We start from the raw sequence: 14311 nt of genomic DNA, 5'->3' as shown, positions 1-14311 counted from the left end.
GCTGGGTACATGTTAACCAATGACAGACGCAGCCAAGGTAGTGTGACCTCTGATCAAGAATTTATAATCTACATGGCACTGAAAGGAAGCCAACAGGAGCGGGAGGAGAGGTGACCTATAAATAGTCCCAAGTATCAGGAATAGACCGATAGTAATAATCAAAATGTCTTGAAGTAACTTGAAACGTTTTTGTTATTTTTATTGCATTTTTGCACATTTATCTTGATCATTTTCATTTCATTTTTATTGTTTGTATATAATTTACAATTCACTTATTGTTTGACCCTCAATCAATTTTCAATCCATTTGTTTTTTTTTGACAAATTGCCGCTCTTGCAGTTTTTTCGAATTGCTTATTACTTTTTGCTTTTTTTGACATTATTTCCATTTGAACCAATTCATAAGAATATTTCGATCCGATTATTTTTATATCTTGAAATGCGATTAAGTCCAATTTCCTTTGCTTTTTCATAGATTTTCAAATCTGTTAACGCCTTTTCAGACAATGGAAATTCGAACTTCTCATCCATCAAAAAACATTATCAATCATTTTCAAAAAGTTTATTTTTGTCTGCATTTTTTTATGCGGTTTGTGTAGAAACTGGCTAGGCTAACATTTTTCTATAATGTGCACTGCATTAATTTTCATTGGCAATTATAATTCTTATAGGTATCCTAACAACTCACAGTAATTCACTATCTCACCTTCACTAAGCTTGTCAGCAGCATTGCCGATGAAAGAAATATTCTGGGGTTCCATATCATCGGGAGGTGGCGCCGGAATCGGAGCATGGGTGATGCTACTTTTCCGCTGGGGTGGTTCTCGATTATCCATTTGTTGCAAACTGACGGGAGCTCGTTTACTGTCGTCCAGCAGCTGGGAGATTTGTCTGTGAATGTTCCTATGCTGCGGGGAGGCAGAAGGAGTACTGTGGGAAGTGCCGTAATGGGAATGATGGTGCTGTTGGCTCAATGTGAAACTGCTCGAGTGTTGGAGAGGGTGTTCTTCGCCGCCGCCATTTTGGTAACGGGGACTTTCTGAGTAACGGTTGCTCTCTTGATATCTTGGTTGTTCTTGATACCTTGTGTCATATCTGTGAAAATTTGAAATATTATTAGATAGAGAGACATTCGTCATTTCAGGTTGTTTTCACGACATGTCAAAAAGTAAAAACAGTAATAATAGAAAATTCCATATGAAAAAATAACATATTGGAATGAAAACATATTAAAATTTGTACACACTATACAAATGAAGAGAAAATTAGCTTCGTTTTTGAATATGAGCATCTAAACTAAAGAATAAAAGTCTCCTCAAAATGAGTACTTGTTCAAAGTCTGTTTGAAAGCATATAAAGGTGACCGTTTGTGTTATGATCAGAGTATGAGATGCAAGTGGGAGCTAATTTTCTTTCTGGTATCATATTTGTGGTACTCACTTTTTTTTATTTAGTTTTTCGTTATTAGAAAAAGTTAATGTTAGTAATTTATGTGAATAAATGGATGTGAAAGATGAAATATTATTACCAGTAGATTGTTCTTACATGATTATCTGAAGTCAAAATCAATTATTCATTATCATTCATTTATTTATTTAATTAATATTTCCATTCAGTAAATTTATTTTCTCACTGTTATTCTTTATTAATAATATAGTTTTACTTTCAGCAAGTAAGTTAGATGTAATTATTTGTTGTATTCATATAATTTATTGTGAAATCTCTTAAACTTAATCGGGTGTTACCCATTAATGAATAAATAAATAAATCATAAATGAATATTTCTGTATTTATTCATCAATTTCGATTTTGTTCCCTACGAAGCAGTCCTCTTCAGATATAATACACTTGTGTCAGCGTTTTTTCCAATCCTCGAAGCAGTGTTGATATGTAATTTGTGGTATGACCTTTACCTTCTCAATCGTCGCAAAATGCCGTCCTCTCGGGAACAGGAAAAAGTCGCAGGGGAACAAATCTAGTGAATAAAGTGGTTTTTGGCCAAAATATCACAAACAATGACGAGTGAGCAGGCGCATTATCGTGTTGCAAAAGCCATGAATTGTTTTTCCACGATACTGGACGTTTTCTTCATGTAGATTCTCACAGTAAGCAAAATCTTGATATCTGATCAAACTTTTCGTGCTTTTTAAAAAAGAAAATGGTTTCCTGAAATGTTATCAGCTAACATTTCTTCGAAATGAACTCTCCTGGGCTCTTCCATTGGGACGATTGGACTTTGGTTTCGATGTCATAACCATATATCCTCTTTAAAAAGCTTGTACCACTTGTAAAACATTTTTCTGACTCAGAGTACATTCACCGTATGCCACTGTCAACGTTCCAAGTGTTTTTGACCACTTAGTTCCAACATCACCAGCAAACTGTGAACATATGTTCAAAACAAAGGTACCAACATAAAAAAATCGCTAATCGAAAGTAAGTAGCCCGCGAAATTTGAACATTTACTTCATTTTTTGAACAATCCAAGCATAATATAATCAGGTACGGCATATGGATATTTGACCTGAGTGTTTGAAACACATAATTTTAAGCTTTTTGCAAACAGCATTCTTTCGAATATTCTTTGAAAGACATTTTTGTGGAGGAGTCAATGTTTTTTACTGTTTTTTGAGTGTTTAACCTTTCATAATCTGACTTCAGTGGTTTGCGATTCGCATCAACGTCATTTTATAGAATTATTTTACTTTTCAACTATCATGCATAAAATGTTAATTAATTTGTCATTTCATTCAAAACAACACTTATGAAGTTAAATTAAATTTGTTGGCATTAACTTATTCAAATTTAATATTTATTACACTTCAATTATATTGATCCGTCCGTACCTATCTGTGTCGTGCAGAACAAAACCTCCGCCGGTGCTCTGAGGTTTGTTCCATGTCCTCAGTTCAGGCTGATGATATGACTCCATGGGAATGGGAGGCGGTTGTGGTTGCTGGGCCCAAGTCCTCCTCTGCGGAGTGACCGGAGGGACTGGAGACATGGGCGCAGCCGGTTCGTGTAGGAAGAACTGCGGTTGCTCTTGTATCCGTTGTTGGGCGTAGAGAGCTTGAGGTATGTGGGGTGCACTGGCGGATGATTGCAATGGCGACGCATATACTGAAGAACATGAATGATGATAATAATAATAATACATTAAACTCGACATTGAGTGAACACTGTTTGCTAAAATAGTCACATGAAATGTTAAATAGATAGGTTAATATTTGGGAAAGGAAGAAATAGTTGGCTATTTTTTTGGTAGAAATGAAAATCAGATTCTTAACCAACATGAATTCAAATATATCCAATTTAAACACTACTGATACCTTTTGTCTCTGTTCTCACAGCTCATAAGTTAATTCTAGACTTCTCACTTTCACTGCCAGGAAGTTTAAGATTATTCAACGTTTATTGATGCTAAGAAACGTCTATGTTCATAGAGAGAGAGAGAGAGAGAGAGAGAGAGAGAGAGAGAGAGAGAGAGAGAGAGAGAGATAATAACACTAGTTAAAATAATTATATAGAGTGCTTCAGACAAATAAAGCATTAGTTATACAAGATAGTTCGACATACCTAGTTCCGAGTACCTTATTCTGGTAATTAATTTTTATTTTTAGTTTATCAATAAAATCGCATTATTGTACATTTAAAATTGGCAATGTACTGAGTATGGTAAGTGAAGCTACTGTAGAAAATTTAGTTATTACCTTGTTGATCCTCACTTTGTTTCAACTAAAAATGTATTTGAAATACAAAATATGGAAACATTCAACTTCAAAATCAACTCAAAAATACACTTTATATCAGGCTTCTAGAAAAGTCAAACATTAGATGTAGAATAATATCCATGACAAATTGAATAAAAATATACTTTCCTTATCTCATTTTCAATTTATCACAAATCATATTTATTTTACTGCTAGTTACACAAATAATTGTTTCTTGAAATTGATAAGAATTATATCAGTACATCATCAACTTCAAATATGACATAATGTGATTTTATTGAAAGACTAATTACTGGGATAAGGTACTTAGCTTGACTGAATTTTCTCTTTCATTTCTTCCTAGATTGTCGTTTCTGACTATAAGTTTGTTTGTGAAATGTGTCGACACATCTCTATTGAAATCAGTGTTTACAGAATCATGAATTTTTGCTCATCTTTTTAGTGAAATAAAAATTAAACCAATTTTGCATTTCAAGCCATTAGGAATATAAACACAAAGGGGTTTCAATGCAGAAATTAGTTTTTCAATTCGATCTAGAATATCAACGAACTGTTTGTTTCTCTGAATGTTCAATTCAATTATTCCCGGTCTTCATGAAACACTAGACAATTATGTCGACCTACAATGTGAAAATTAACAACTTCCCAACATAAAATAACTTCTTCTTTGTGCAAGAATCCTCACGAAGCCAATTCTTGTAAAATACTTCTGACCGACCAGCATCAGAAATTTGTTCAACTTAAACTTGATTAGTAGACTATTTTTGAAATATCAAAAGTGTACAATCTTTTTCAGATAATGAAATATTACCAAAAATTTGAAGTGGTATAGCCAAATTGAACAATGCAACAGATAAGGAGAGAAAAATTCTAACTGCCCTGAAATCGATGACAATTGTTAAACAACAAGAAGCATTTGCAAGGTTGGCGGAGACTCTAATTCATCTTGAACAAGGATGGTATGAATTTGTGGTTTAAGCATAGATGACGACTTCTTAAAAAACCAGTAGCACTGGGCTGCTATAAACAAACTAACCTTTTGATAAAGAGTTGCTTCATTTCATGAAATTCACTGAAAAGTAACCCCATGTTACAATTCTGGACGAATTTCATGAAATTTGTCGGCACTTATCAATTATTCCATATCTATATCTTTGTAAAATTTTAGGACAAATAAATATTATTATAATGAAAAGTGCTCGACTACTTTAGTAGAATACTTCGGTGGTGGGATCCACCGCCTTTGTTTTGGCGCCCTAATAATCGAGAATTGGTTGAAATTTTGCAATGAAATAGGAATGAAAGAGCAGCGTGAGCATAACAGTGTTTAAAAACTCAACATCTCTTATCAAAATATCTAGGCGTAGAAACAAGACGTCAATCTTGCTATTTTACAATAAGATATGTACTATTAACTATTCCCAACTGCGAACATAATGTTGCTTCATTCCAGAGTCCCATCCTCTCAAAACCAATGTGGCACTGATCATTCCAGTTCTATCCAAGATATTTGAATTCCTACAGAAAAATCAGCTACAGGATTTCTTTGAGGAAAACAGCCTGTTTGTGAACGAACAATTCAGCTTCAGAATTGGCAAATCAACTGCATTAGCAGTCAATGATCTATGTGACACTATAATAGCAGGCTTTGAAAGTGGTAAAATTGTGGGATCTACTTTATGTTACCTGTCAAAGGCCTTTGACTGTGTATCACATGAAATTTTACTGAAAAAACTTGAATTCTATGGCCTCAATGGAATCAAGTTGGAACTGAGCTCGTTACCTGAAAGATAGACAAGTAAAATTTTGCGGTGGCACTCTCTCAGAAGTAAGAATCAACAGGAACGGTGTACCCCAAGGCTCAATTCTAGGTCCACTATTGTTCCTCATTTACATAAACAATATCAAATATTCCTTAGCTTAAAGCTCCCTAGTACTCTACTCTGACGATACGACTTTCACAAATTCCGAGGGAAACTTTGAATCTTTAAAGGATAGTATGGCCATTGCAATGTCCAAAGCATCAGACTGGTTCATTTCAGAACGACTGCAACTAAATGGTAGCGAAACTGAATCAATGATTTTCTCCACCTTTCAGAAAGATATAAATAAAAATCCAGAATCAGTAAAGTTTTTGGGAGTAAATGATATAGTCAGTGAAGTTAAATCATGACCCTTCCATCAAGATACATATATGAATGCATTATCTATATGCGTGAAAATATCAATCAATATAAAACTCAAAGCAATATACATAATCATTACATGAAAAAAAGAGACAATTCAAGGATGAATAATCTTAGACTATATAAATCTAGGAAGGCTTCACTTTATTATGCTCCAGAATTCTACAACTACCTTGCCAGATCAGGGATCTTAAAACAAATAAACTAAAGATTGTATTGAAAGATTATTTAACAAAGAAAGCCTTCTACAGCTACCATGAATTCCTTAACAGATAATTTGAAATGAAATGTAATCTTTAGAATGTTGTATTTATTGTATTTGTCGATATATTTTATATAATTTATAAGTTATATTTCTGTATCTGTGCTGTATTACCTTTGTAAAAAGTTAATGTTCATTTTAACTCCAATAAAATATTCTATTCATGTTCACTGCCGCAGTAACATTTGCACGAAGAAATATTATGTCCCACTCCGCCCTTGATCATAATATCCTTACCTTGTTGAGGAGGTTGATACATTTGAGGCTGGTAAGACGGCTGAGAGGTGTATTGAGGTATCATAGGAGACTGAGACTGGATACTCTGGTATTGCTGTTGTTGGAGAGCGAGTATCTGTCTTTGCTGTTGGGCTATAAGGTTCTGCTGGTGTTGCTGCTGGGCGTGGTTCTGTTGTGAAGCTAACCTCTGCATATCTGACTGGATATCGTGTAGACTAGTATTCATTCTAAAATAATAATGATCAATATGCAGTTTATTCCTATAAGATCAGCAAAGGATCAAAAAATTTCATTAGTAGTGCTTTTATTTAAAGTTACGCACAATTGACATGAACAAAAATGTAAATGTTCATATATCACATTAAAGAACTGATAATTAGGAATACATGAAGAATGCTCGACCAATATATTACGTGTAAAAAAGAAAGAAAATTTAGACTCACTGAGCAATGGATCTTTGGTACTGTTCCAAATCCATGTTGTCCATGTCTGGTGTCTTTCTCGTCTCGACATACGGATGGCCATCATTTGGCCAAATCCCCTCGACATTATTGATGTCATCAATTTCCTGAAAAAGTTAGAAAATAAACTAAAATTGAAGTGCAGCACAAAAAGGCAGATTTGAAGAACTTTGATCAGTTCACTTAGTAAACAAGTGAATTTGAATACAGAGTTGAATATTATTCGTTATAATACAAAATAATAATTCACTAATATCAATTGATACTTTCAATATAATTATATTAATGTAAAAGTAAAGTTGAATGAAGTTGCTACCTATCGCTATAAACCAAATTTTCAATAATTTTTTCGTACAACTGTATTACATTCAACGGGAACTTACATGAACCTCCTTAAAAGAATTTAAATGATATAATCAACAGATTTTTAGAAGTGACAAATAACAGATTTTGAAAATGACTCCTAGTGACTGATATCTGTTTTTTTTTTCATGCAGAATCTCAAAACGTCAAATTCGATCATTTTTACTTATTCATGAATAAATTAGAGCCTGCAGAGCCTTAGGAGAAATCATGCAATCAATTCAACATCCCTATAAAATACAAGATATATCATCCACATGATCCTCTTACCCATTTCTAGGAGCTCAATGATAAAGAACTCTGTAATATACAATGCCAAACAAAATGTTCAATCACTTGCCAATAGATGTTCGTTCCTTATCTACATATACTAAACTTGGGAATGTCCTAAAGGAACTACTTTTAGACTATGCATTTTATACATTGGGGGAATTTCACGAGGAAATATTTCAAGATCTGAATTCATTTTGTAACTGAGAATTGCTGTTTTTATCCATTTCATATAGTTAAGTTTGTATGTCTATTCTACTCTGTGATACTTGTATTTTGTTTTATATTACGTCTACAATGACTTTGTCAATAAGACTTGTTTCTTCTGACACCAAAGCATATTGCTTGATTGATTGGTATTGCGTTTTCCTTCCATCTTTTTCATGATACTCATTTCAACAATCTTGCTTCCCTGTACTGGTTTGTACAAGTGAAATATGACGTGCTGTAAATGTTCCTTCGTTGCTTTCCTGCAGCTAAGGTTTCCATTGTACAGTCCTATTTTGTTCAGGTGTCCTCTCAATGGACAGTGCCCACTGTGTACCCCTTTGCTTGTTCTGAGCCGATTCCTGCATTGTCAAAGAAGTTTTTCAGTTCTCTTCTCGGACAGTCCCTTTATAAACGTTTTCCCATGCGTGTTCCTAGGTATGTTTTGCCAGTACTCTTTATCTATTCTATAGACCCACTTCCCAATTTGCTTCCTTACTACAGATTTTAGTGCCATTGTAGCTGATTCAGGACTTATATATGAAGTTCATGATACAGTAACGTTATCAAATATACACTAATCAATTTATATTTCTGATTTGCCTGTATACAAAATTGATGGTTGACTGACCTTGAAGGATTGTTGAAAGTCTATTTTTCTGAAATGCAGTGTGAAATTTTCACATCTAAATACACAAGTATTTAGAATTCTTTCAAAGTCAGTATTTTTGAACACAGAAAAGGGCGTATTCAAGATTTGATTTGTTTCTTTGGGCAATAAAGCAAATTATTATTATTGTTATTATTAATATGATTATTAACAAAACTCGCCGGGGAAAAAAATTAGGTAATTTGAGGTTTAAAAGATATCACATGAAAAAATATAAGTTGGCACCATGAGAGATCTACCCATTACTTCAGATTAGTCAAACGAGAATTGTTATTTGTGAATAGAAACAATCATGTTTAATCTTGGCTATAAAAAATCCATTCCGACAGTTCATTCTGCTAATTTTGTACACCTGTAGAAAAACTTTATTTGAACTACATGGGATTTGTAGATCTGGCAGCAAAGGATTTGTACTGACTTTAGCTGACTACAGTCATATCCAATTGCGTTGCTTTTTAGCAGAATAACCCTGCAGGTTTATAAAAAAATATGTTCAGATGTCCCCTGTTTGCAATAAAATGTTACAACTGCTTTGATATCAAATATCTGGTCACAAAACATATTCAGTCTGAAAAGGTTCAGACTGAAAAAAAAGGAAGCTTCAGAAATTTCAATGAGTCCTGATACCTTTAATGGCTATTTCTGTACCATAGCATCTAAGACAACTAATCACTTGAAACCCCCCTCCGACTATTTAGCACATATGTCAGATGTTTACGTTGAAAACAATTTTTATTTTGAACCGACTGATGCGATAGAGTTGAGAGCCACTATACAATCAATTAAAAATAAACGAGCGGCGGGAATTGACGATCTCTCTGCCACTCTATTTGACAATATTCCAGATGATGCTCTTAATATCTTAGCTGAACTTATAAACCGATCCTTCAATCTGGGCCTCTTCCCAGAGTTTTTAAAAATTTCCATTGTGGTCCCAATTCATAAAGGTGGGAACAGTAGCGACCCATCGAACTTTAGGCCTATAACTCTAATTCCCACCCTGGCCAAAATAATCGAGAAATTGGTGCAGGAAATGTTGTTTTTATGCCGAAACAACATACTAAGCGAGGATCAATTCGGATTTCAAAAACGCAAGAATACTAATGATGCCATATTGGCGCTAATGACCAAAGTCTACAAACGAATTAATGAAGGGCAATCAACCGCGGCAGTATTTTGCGACCTAACCAAGAGCTTTGATTGCGTAAATCACCAAATTCTGTTAGACAAACTTGATTATTATGGTTTCAGAGGAAATAGCCTGCAGTGGTTTAGATCTTACCTGGAGAATCGTAGCCAGTTGGTAAAAACTGACCACTATTCACTTATTGGAGCTACTAGATGTGGTGTGCCTCAGGGTTCGGTACTGGGACTTTATTTTTGTTATATGTCAACGATATCTCCCATTTGAATATATCTGGGAGGTTCTCGTTATTTGCAGATGATACCACTATACTTTGGCACAGTAGTGATGAAACATCTTTACACAATGTCATACAACGTGATCTCGAAATAATAAGAACGTGGTTTGACAATAATCTCCTTGTACTCAACATCTCCAAGACTAACTTGTTAACCTTCAAATGTGAATTGGACACAATAATTCTTGATTCAACTAATATTGACAATTCCCCCTGCACAAAATTCTTGGGTCTTCATATTGACAGTAACTTGAGATTCGATGAACATGTTAAAAACCTGTCTAAAAAACTATCCTCTGGGTGCTATGCCATTAGAGTTATCAATAATGAGGTAGGATTTGCAGCAGCAAAATCTGCCTACCATGCATTAATTGAATCGCATATAGGTTATGCAATTGCTTTTTGGGGTGCATGCAATAAAAATTTATTACAGATGATCTAAGTTGTACAAAAAAGAGCCATTAGAGCCCTCTTCAAGATTAAGAGTCGCAAATCGTGCAAAGAATACTTTAAAAATCACCAAATCCTCACAGTGATCTCTATTTTTATATTGGAAACATCTTGTTTGATTCATAAGCACCGTGATCTATGTAAAGGAGCGTCATCATCTTACAATACTCGATCTTCCCAAAACTCGACTCTTATGTTGCCTATACCCAAAAGTCGCCTCGTAAAGGACTCTATTATATATAACGGCTTGATAATATACAACTACCTTCCAGCAAGAATTAGGGAAATCAAGAATTATAATAGATTCAGAGGTAGTGTGAAGGTTTTACTCTTTGATCATCCCTTCTATAGCTTGGATGAATTTTTTATAGCCAAATTATCTGAATGAACTCATTATCCATATCTGTCATTGCTGAGGCTCAATTATGTGAATATGTATGTATGGATGGGTGTATATATATATACACTATACACTATTTGATCAGATCCTGTGTTTATTTGTGTTTATACATCTGTAAGTGTTATTTTAACTATATTTTAACATACATCCATGTACGACAACTGACTTTGTCAACAAGAAATGTATTCTTTCGACAATAAAGCATATTCTGATTACGGTTAATCAGTGAAAATATAAAATAAATAATTGATTAATGATATGATGTATCAGATTTTACTTGAATTCAGGTACTAGATCTGCTGAAAAATTTTCAAAAGTAACCGAAATATAATACAAACACAAAATCCAAGACATAACTTTAAAATATTTGAAACACACCCAACACTAAAGCTACTTAGCAACGCTCTACTGATATAGGAAAGCAAAAATCATTCTCAAAAATTCGAAAAACAACCTGGAAAAACAAAATCAGAAATCGAAAGGAAATACCTTTAAGGTTACTGGCCTCTGGGATTTTGGTGTGGGAGCAGATTCGGTTGAGGGGCTTTGTGTTTCAGAGCCCTCAGCAGAGTTAGGATTAGACTCTGTGTCGGTTGGCGTTTTAAGTAAATTACCTCTTCCCTGAAAGTTAGTTAAGTAAATAAAACTATCACCGTCACCAGTGCATTCCAAGAAATAGTTCGTAAAGGTAGATGTTCATTTAGAATTGTGCTTTTTGGATGTGGCGTGACATACATATTAGTGTGCTGTTTTGAATTAATTTTCATAGTTGTCTACAACTATGATAATTTACAACTAAATTTTCATAATGCAATCTGAAGAAATTTATATACATTTACTAGCAGTAATGATTGATTTCTCAATAACTGTCCTAGTCCTGAACTTTAATGAAAAATTAAATATGTAATGAAATTTCTATAACAATTTTTGTCACTATTGGAATATTACTTCTATTTTTTGCATATAATATTTTCACAAAAAAAATACTGAGAAACTATTTCTTTCTCACTACACATCAAGGCTCTTCAACGTTACTCATATCCATATCATAATCTATCCTACTCTGAAATAATGAACTGATTTACTAATAGATACGTACACATTATTTGAAAAGTGGTAAAAACATCTGAAAAACTGAAACTTCTAACCTAGAAAACCACTAGAATTAACTCATCTGAAGAAGTTGAATAATTGTTTATACTAATTCAACCTCCCAGTGAAACTGACAACTAAATATTTGCTATTAAATCCGTCAGGATGAACTAGTTTTATGTCCTTTCGAAAGTTGTAATCAGAGAGGAATATTTGGAAACATGCAAATGGAAAAATCCAAAAACGAAACCATGAGCACAATAATTAAGAACCATTAAATAGATTATCCATAATGCATACAAAGATTCCCAGCTAGTTTTTTGAATTAAATTTCATTGGGGAATTTCATATTGAACATTGAATAGGTAAGTTGCATATTCCACGTTTTTAGCGCAGATGCAAATAAAATATTTACACTTATCACTGCATAGACATGTTAAGTTGTATCTGCCAAACAAAATTATATATACTGTAATATCCTTTCTTCTAATACCTTCAAATTTTACATCACTTTCATAAACGTCATCATACAGTGTCTACAAACATAATTTCGTTCAAATTCCCATAACTCAAAAATGGCCTTTTCGAACAAGAATTATAGTAACACTATAAAACATGACACTCATCAATAATGTACTAGGTCATCTGAACTGAAGTCTTCATTGGATTGAACACTTACAACATTACGAAAGCTTATTGTTAGAATATAAAAATTATAATAATCTTTTACGTAAAAGATATTATTATTTCTTAACAATTTTTTTGATAGGCAAAATTGTTAAATACGACAAGTTACTGATAAATAAAAGATTTTTCTTTGTGAAAAATACTTTGATTTTTACGCAGTAACTTATCGGGGTAAACAAAAAAGTTTGCCCTTCTACATTTGTATAAAGTTCTCCATTATAATTTTTATATTTTTCAGATTGTGGAAGGTCGATGAAAAACTGATTTTTCCTCCACAAAAAATGACTTTCGTTGAATACTTATTGTTAGTTTCTGAAAAAACTTCATATGAATAAAAATTCGATTCGACTTGATGAAATTTCAAAGTTTCATTTCTGAGACTGGCAAATTTTTTTTAAAGCAAGAAGCCTATGACACTTGAATTTTATTTATTACTTTCAATCCGATTCTGACAAGAAATGTATTGTTCTCTCAACTGGACATTATTAGAAAAACAAATAACCTAGATTTGCTGAAAAAAGTAGTTTCCTGTCACCATTACAACTAGCTGAGAATCTTGATTTGCCAAACCATAAAAAACAGGCATCATAAAAAGTAAAAACCGTTCTCATTATCGAAACTAGCAACACCCTTACCAATTCAGTCAGCTGTAAGAAACATCCATTATTACACATGACAATAAGAAAAATAAAAATAGGAGAGAAACAAAAAAAAAACACGATGAGAAACAAAAAAAGACAATGAAAGCATCAATGCATGATAACACCAAATGGTACATTGACTAGGTACATAAACACGTAATAATATTGAATAAAAAATACCTTAACGACAGCTTGTAGAAAAGCAGCTTTTCCAACTTTCTGCCTCTGCTTGTTCATCGCCATTTCCATTCGCCGCTTTTCGCTTTCTATGTGTCTTCGTTTCTCTTCAAGTTTCATCCGAATATCTGTTAGCTGTACATTCATAACATTACTAGGAGAAATAGTTTCATCAGCATTATTTTCTCCACTTTGTTGATTCTGCGTACTTTGTTGTTGCCAAGTGGTTGTATTTGGCAGTGTTGCAAATGTTGTTTTCTTTTCGTTGCTGTTGGCGTTGCCTATGTATGAACCAGATTGTTAAAATTTAGTGATTTCAAATCTAATTTTGATCAGAATCATATTGAATAATAGTATATAAGACAATTTTTTAAGATAAGTCGTCAAAAACTCTAACTGCTCTAAGATTCAAAAATCAAGTTTCTTTATGGATATTGAAAAATAGCATCAATTATGTGACCGTTTCTGGAGGAAACGGTAGGGATAACATCTGTAAGACGTATTAAAAATTTCTCATTTCAGCAATCTCTTGTGAAAATTGAATCTGAAACGGCTTTCATGAAACGTAATTTAGTTATTACAAAAACGACTCACCTAATTTATTATAAAAACTAGATTTCGAAGGATACTCCTCCTTATCATTCATATAAACGAGTTGGATGGCCTTGCTTTCCCCTTGAACTTTCTGCTTTCCCAAATCGGCGAAACTCAACTTCTTAGTCACTTCGCCGTCTACCAGGTCTTTCATTATGATGTTCTCTCTGTCCGCACCGAGATTAGCACCGATTTTTCTGAAGGCGATGTCATCGCTGCTAAGCTGCCGTTTGAGCTTAAATTTTTCAGTACCATTGTCTTGCTTTTCTTCATAGCCATTATCGTAGCCCAACTGGAAAGAACCTCTGGCGTCTTGATAGGTCGATCTCGTAGGGGCATTTTCTATGGGTGTAGGAAAAGAGGGAGCGGAAATTTTTCGACCAATATGAACAGCGACCTGAAAGAAAAAACAGTGGCACTGTTAATATTTGAAATCAATGTCTCGACAGAAGTTGAGGAAAAT

The 14311-nt window shown here is 33.6% G+C and overlaps 1 protein-coding gene and 1 long non-coding RNA gene across 11 annotated transcripts in view; one reads left to right on the top strand and one right to left on the bottom strand.

Annotated features, from left to right (window-relative positions):
* Patronin (calmodulin-regulated spectrin-associated protein patronin) overlaps positions 1-14311 on the bottom strand; it is a 124325-nt gene that overhangs the window by 21484 nt on the left and 88530 nt on the right. For 9 of the 10 annotated variants that reach the window (XM_074184338.1, XM_074184340.1, XM_074184346.1 and 6 more), the window contains 7 exons: positions 13849-14245; positions 13258-13535; positions 11147-11278; positions 6859-6983; positions 6416-6642; positions 2846-3119; positions 706-1094 (listed from right to left, as the gene is read on the bottom strand). In XM_074184338.1, the coding sequence (XP_074040439.1) occupies positions 706-1094; positions 2846-3119; positions 6416-6642; positions 6859-6983; positions 11147-11278; positions 13258-13535; positions 13849-14245 (1822 nt within the window). The remainder of the gene's footprint in view (positions 1-705; positions 1095-2845; positions 3120-6415; positions 6643-6858; positions 6984-11146; positions 11279-13257; positions 13536-13848; positions 14246-14311) is intronic. The other variant, XM_074184345.1, reaches the window with a different exon arrangement.
* On the top strand, positions 3542-6348 carry LOC141486417 (uncharacterized). Its single transcript, XR_012467824.1, has 3 exons — positions 3542-3674; positions 4527-4689; positions 5184-6348. It is a non-coding gene; the product is annotated as an uncharacterized lncRNA (long non-coding RNA).

Source organism: Leptinotarsa decemlineata, unplaced genomic scaffold (genome assembly GCF_025532065.1).
Source record: "Leptinotarsa decemlineata unplaced genomic scaffold, Ldec_3_MD MMD2_tig00026354_RagTag_RagTag, whole genome shotgun sequence".
Lineage (NCBI taxonomy): Eukaryota > Metazoa > Arthropoda > Insecta > Coleoptera > Chrysomelidae > Leptinotarsa > Leptinotarsa decemlineata.
The sequence above is the reverse complement of the archived record's forward strand: the minus strand, read 5'-3'. Positions and strand labels throughout refer to the sequence as shown.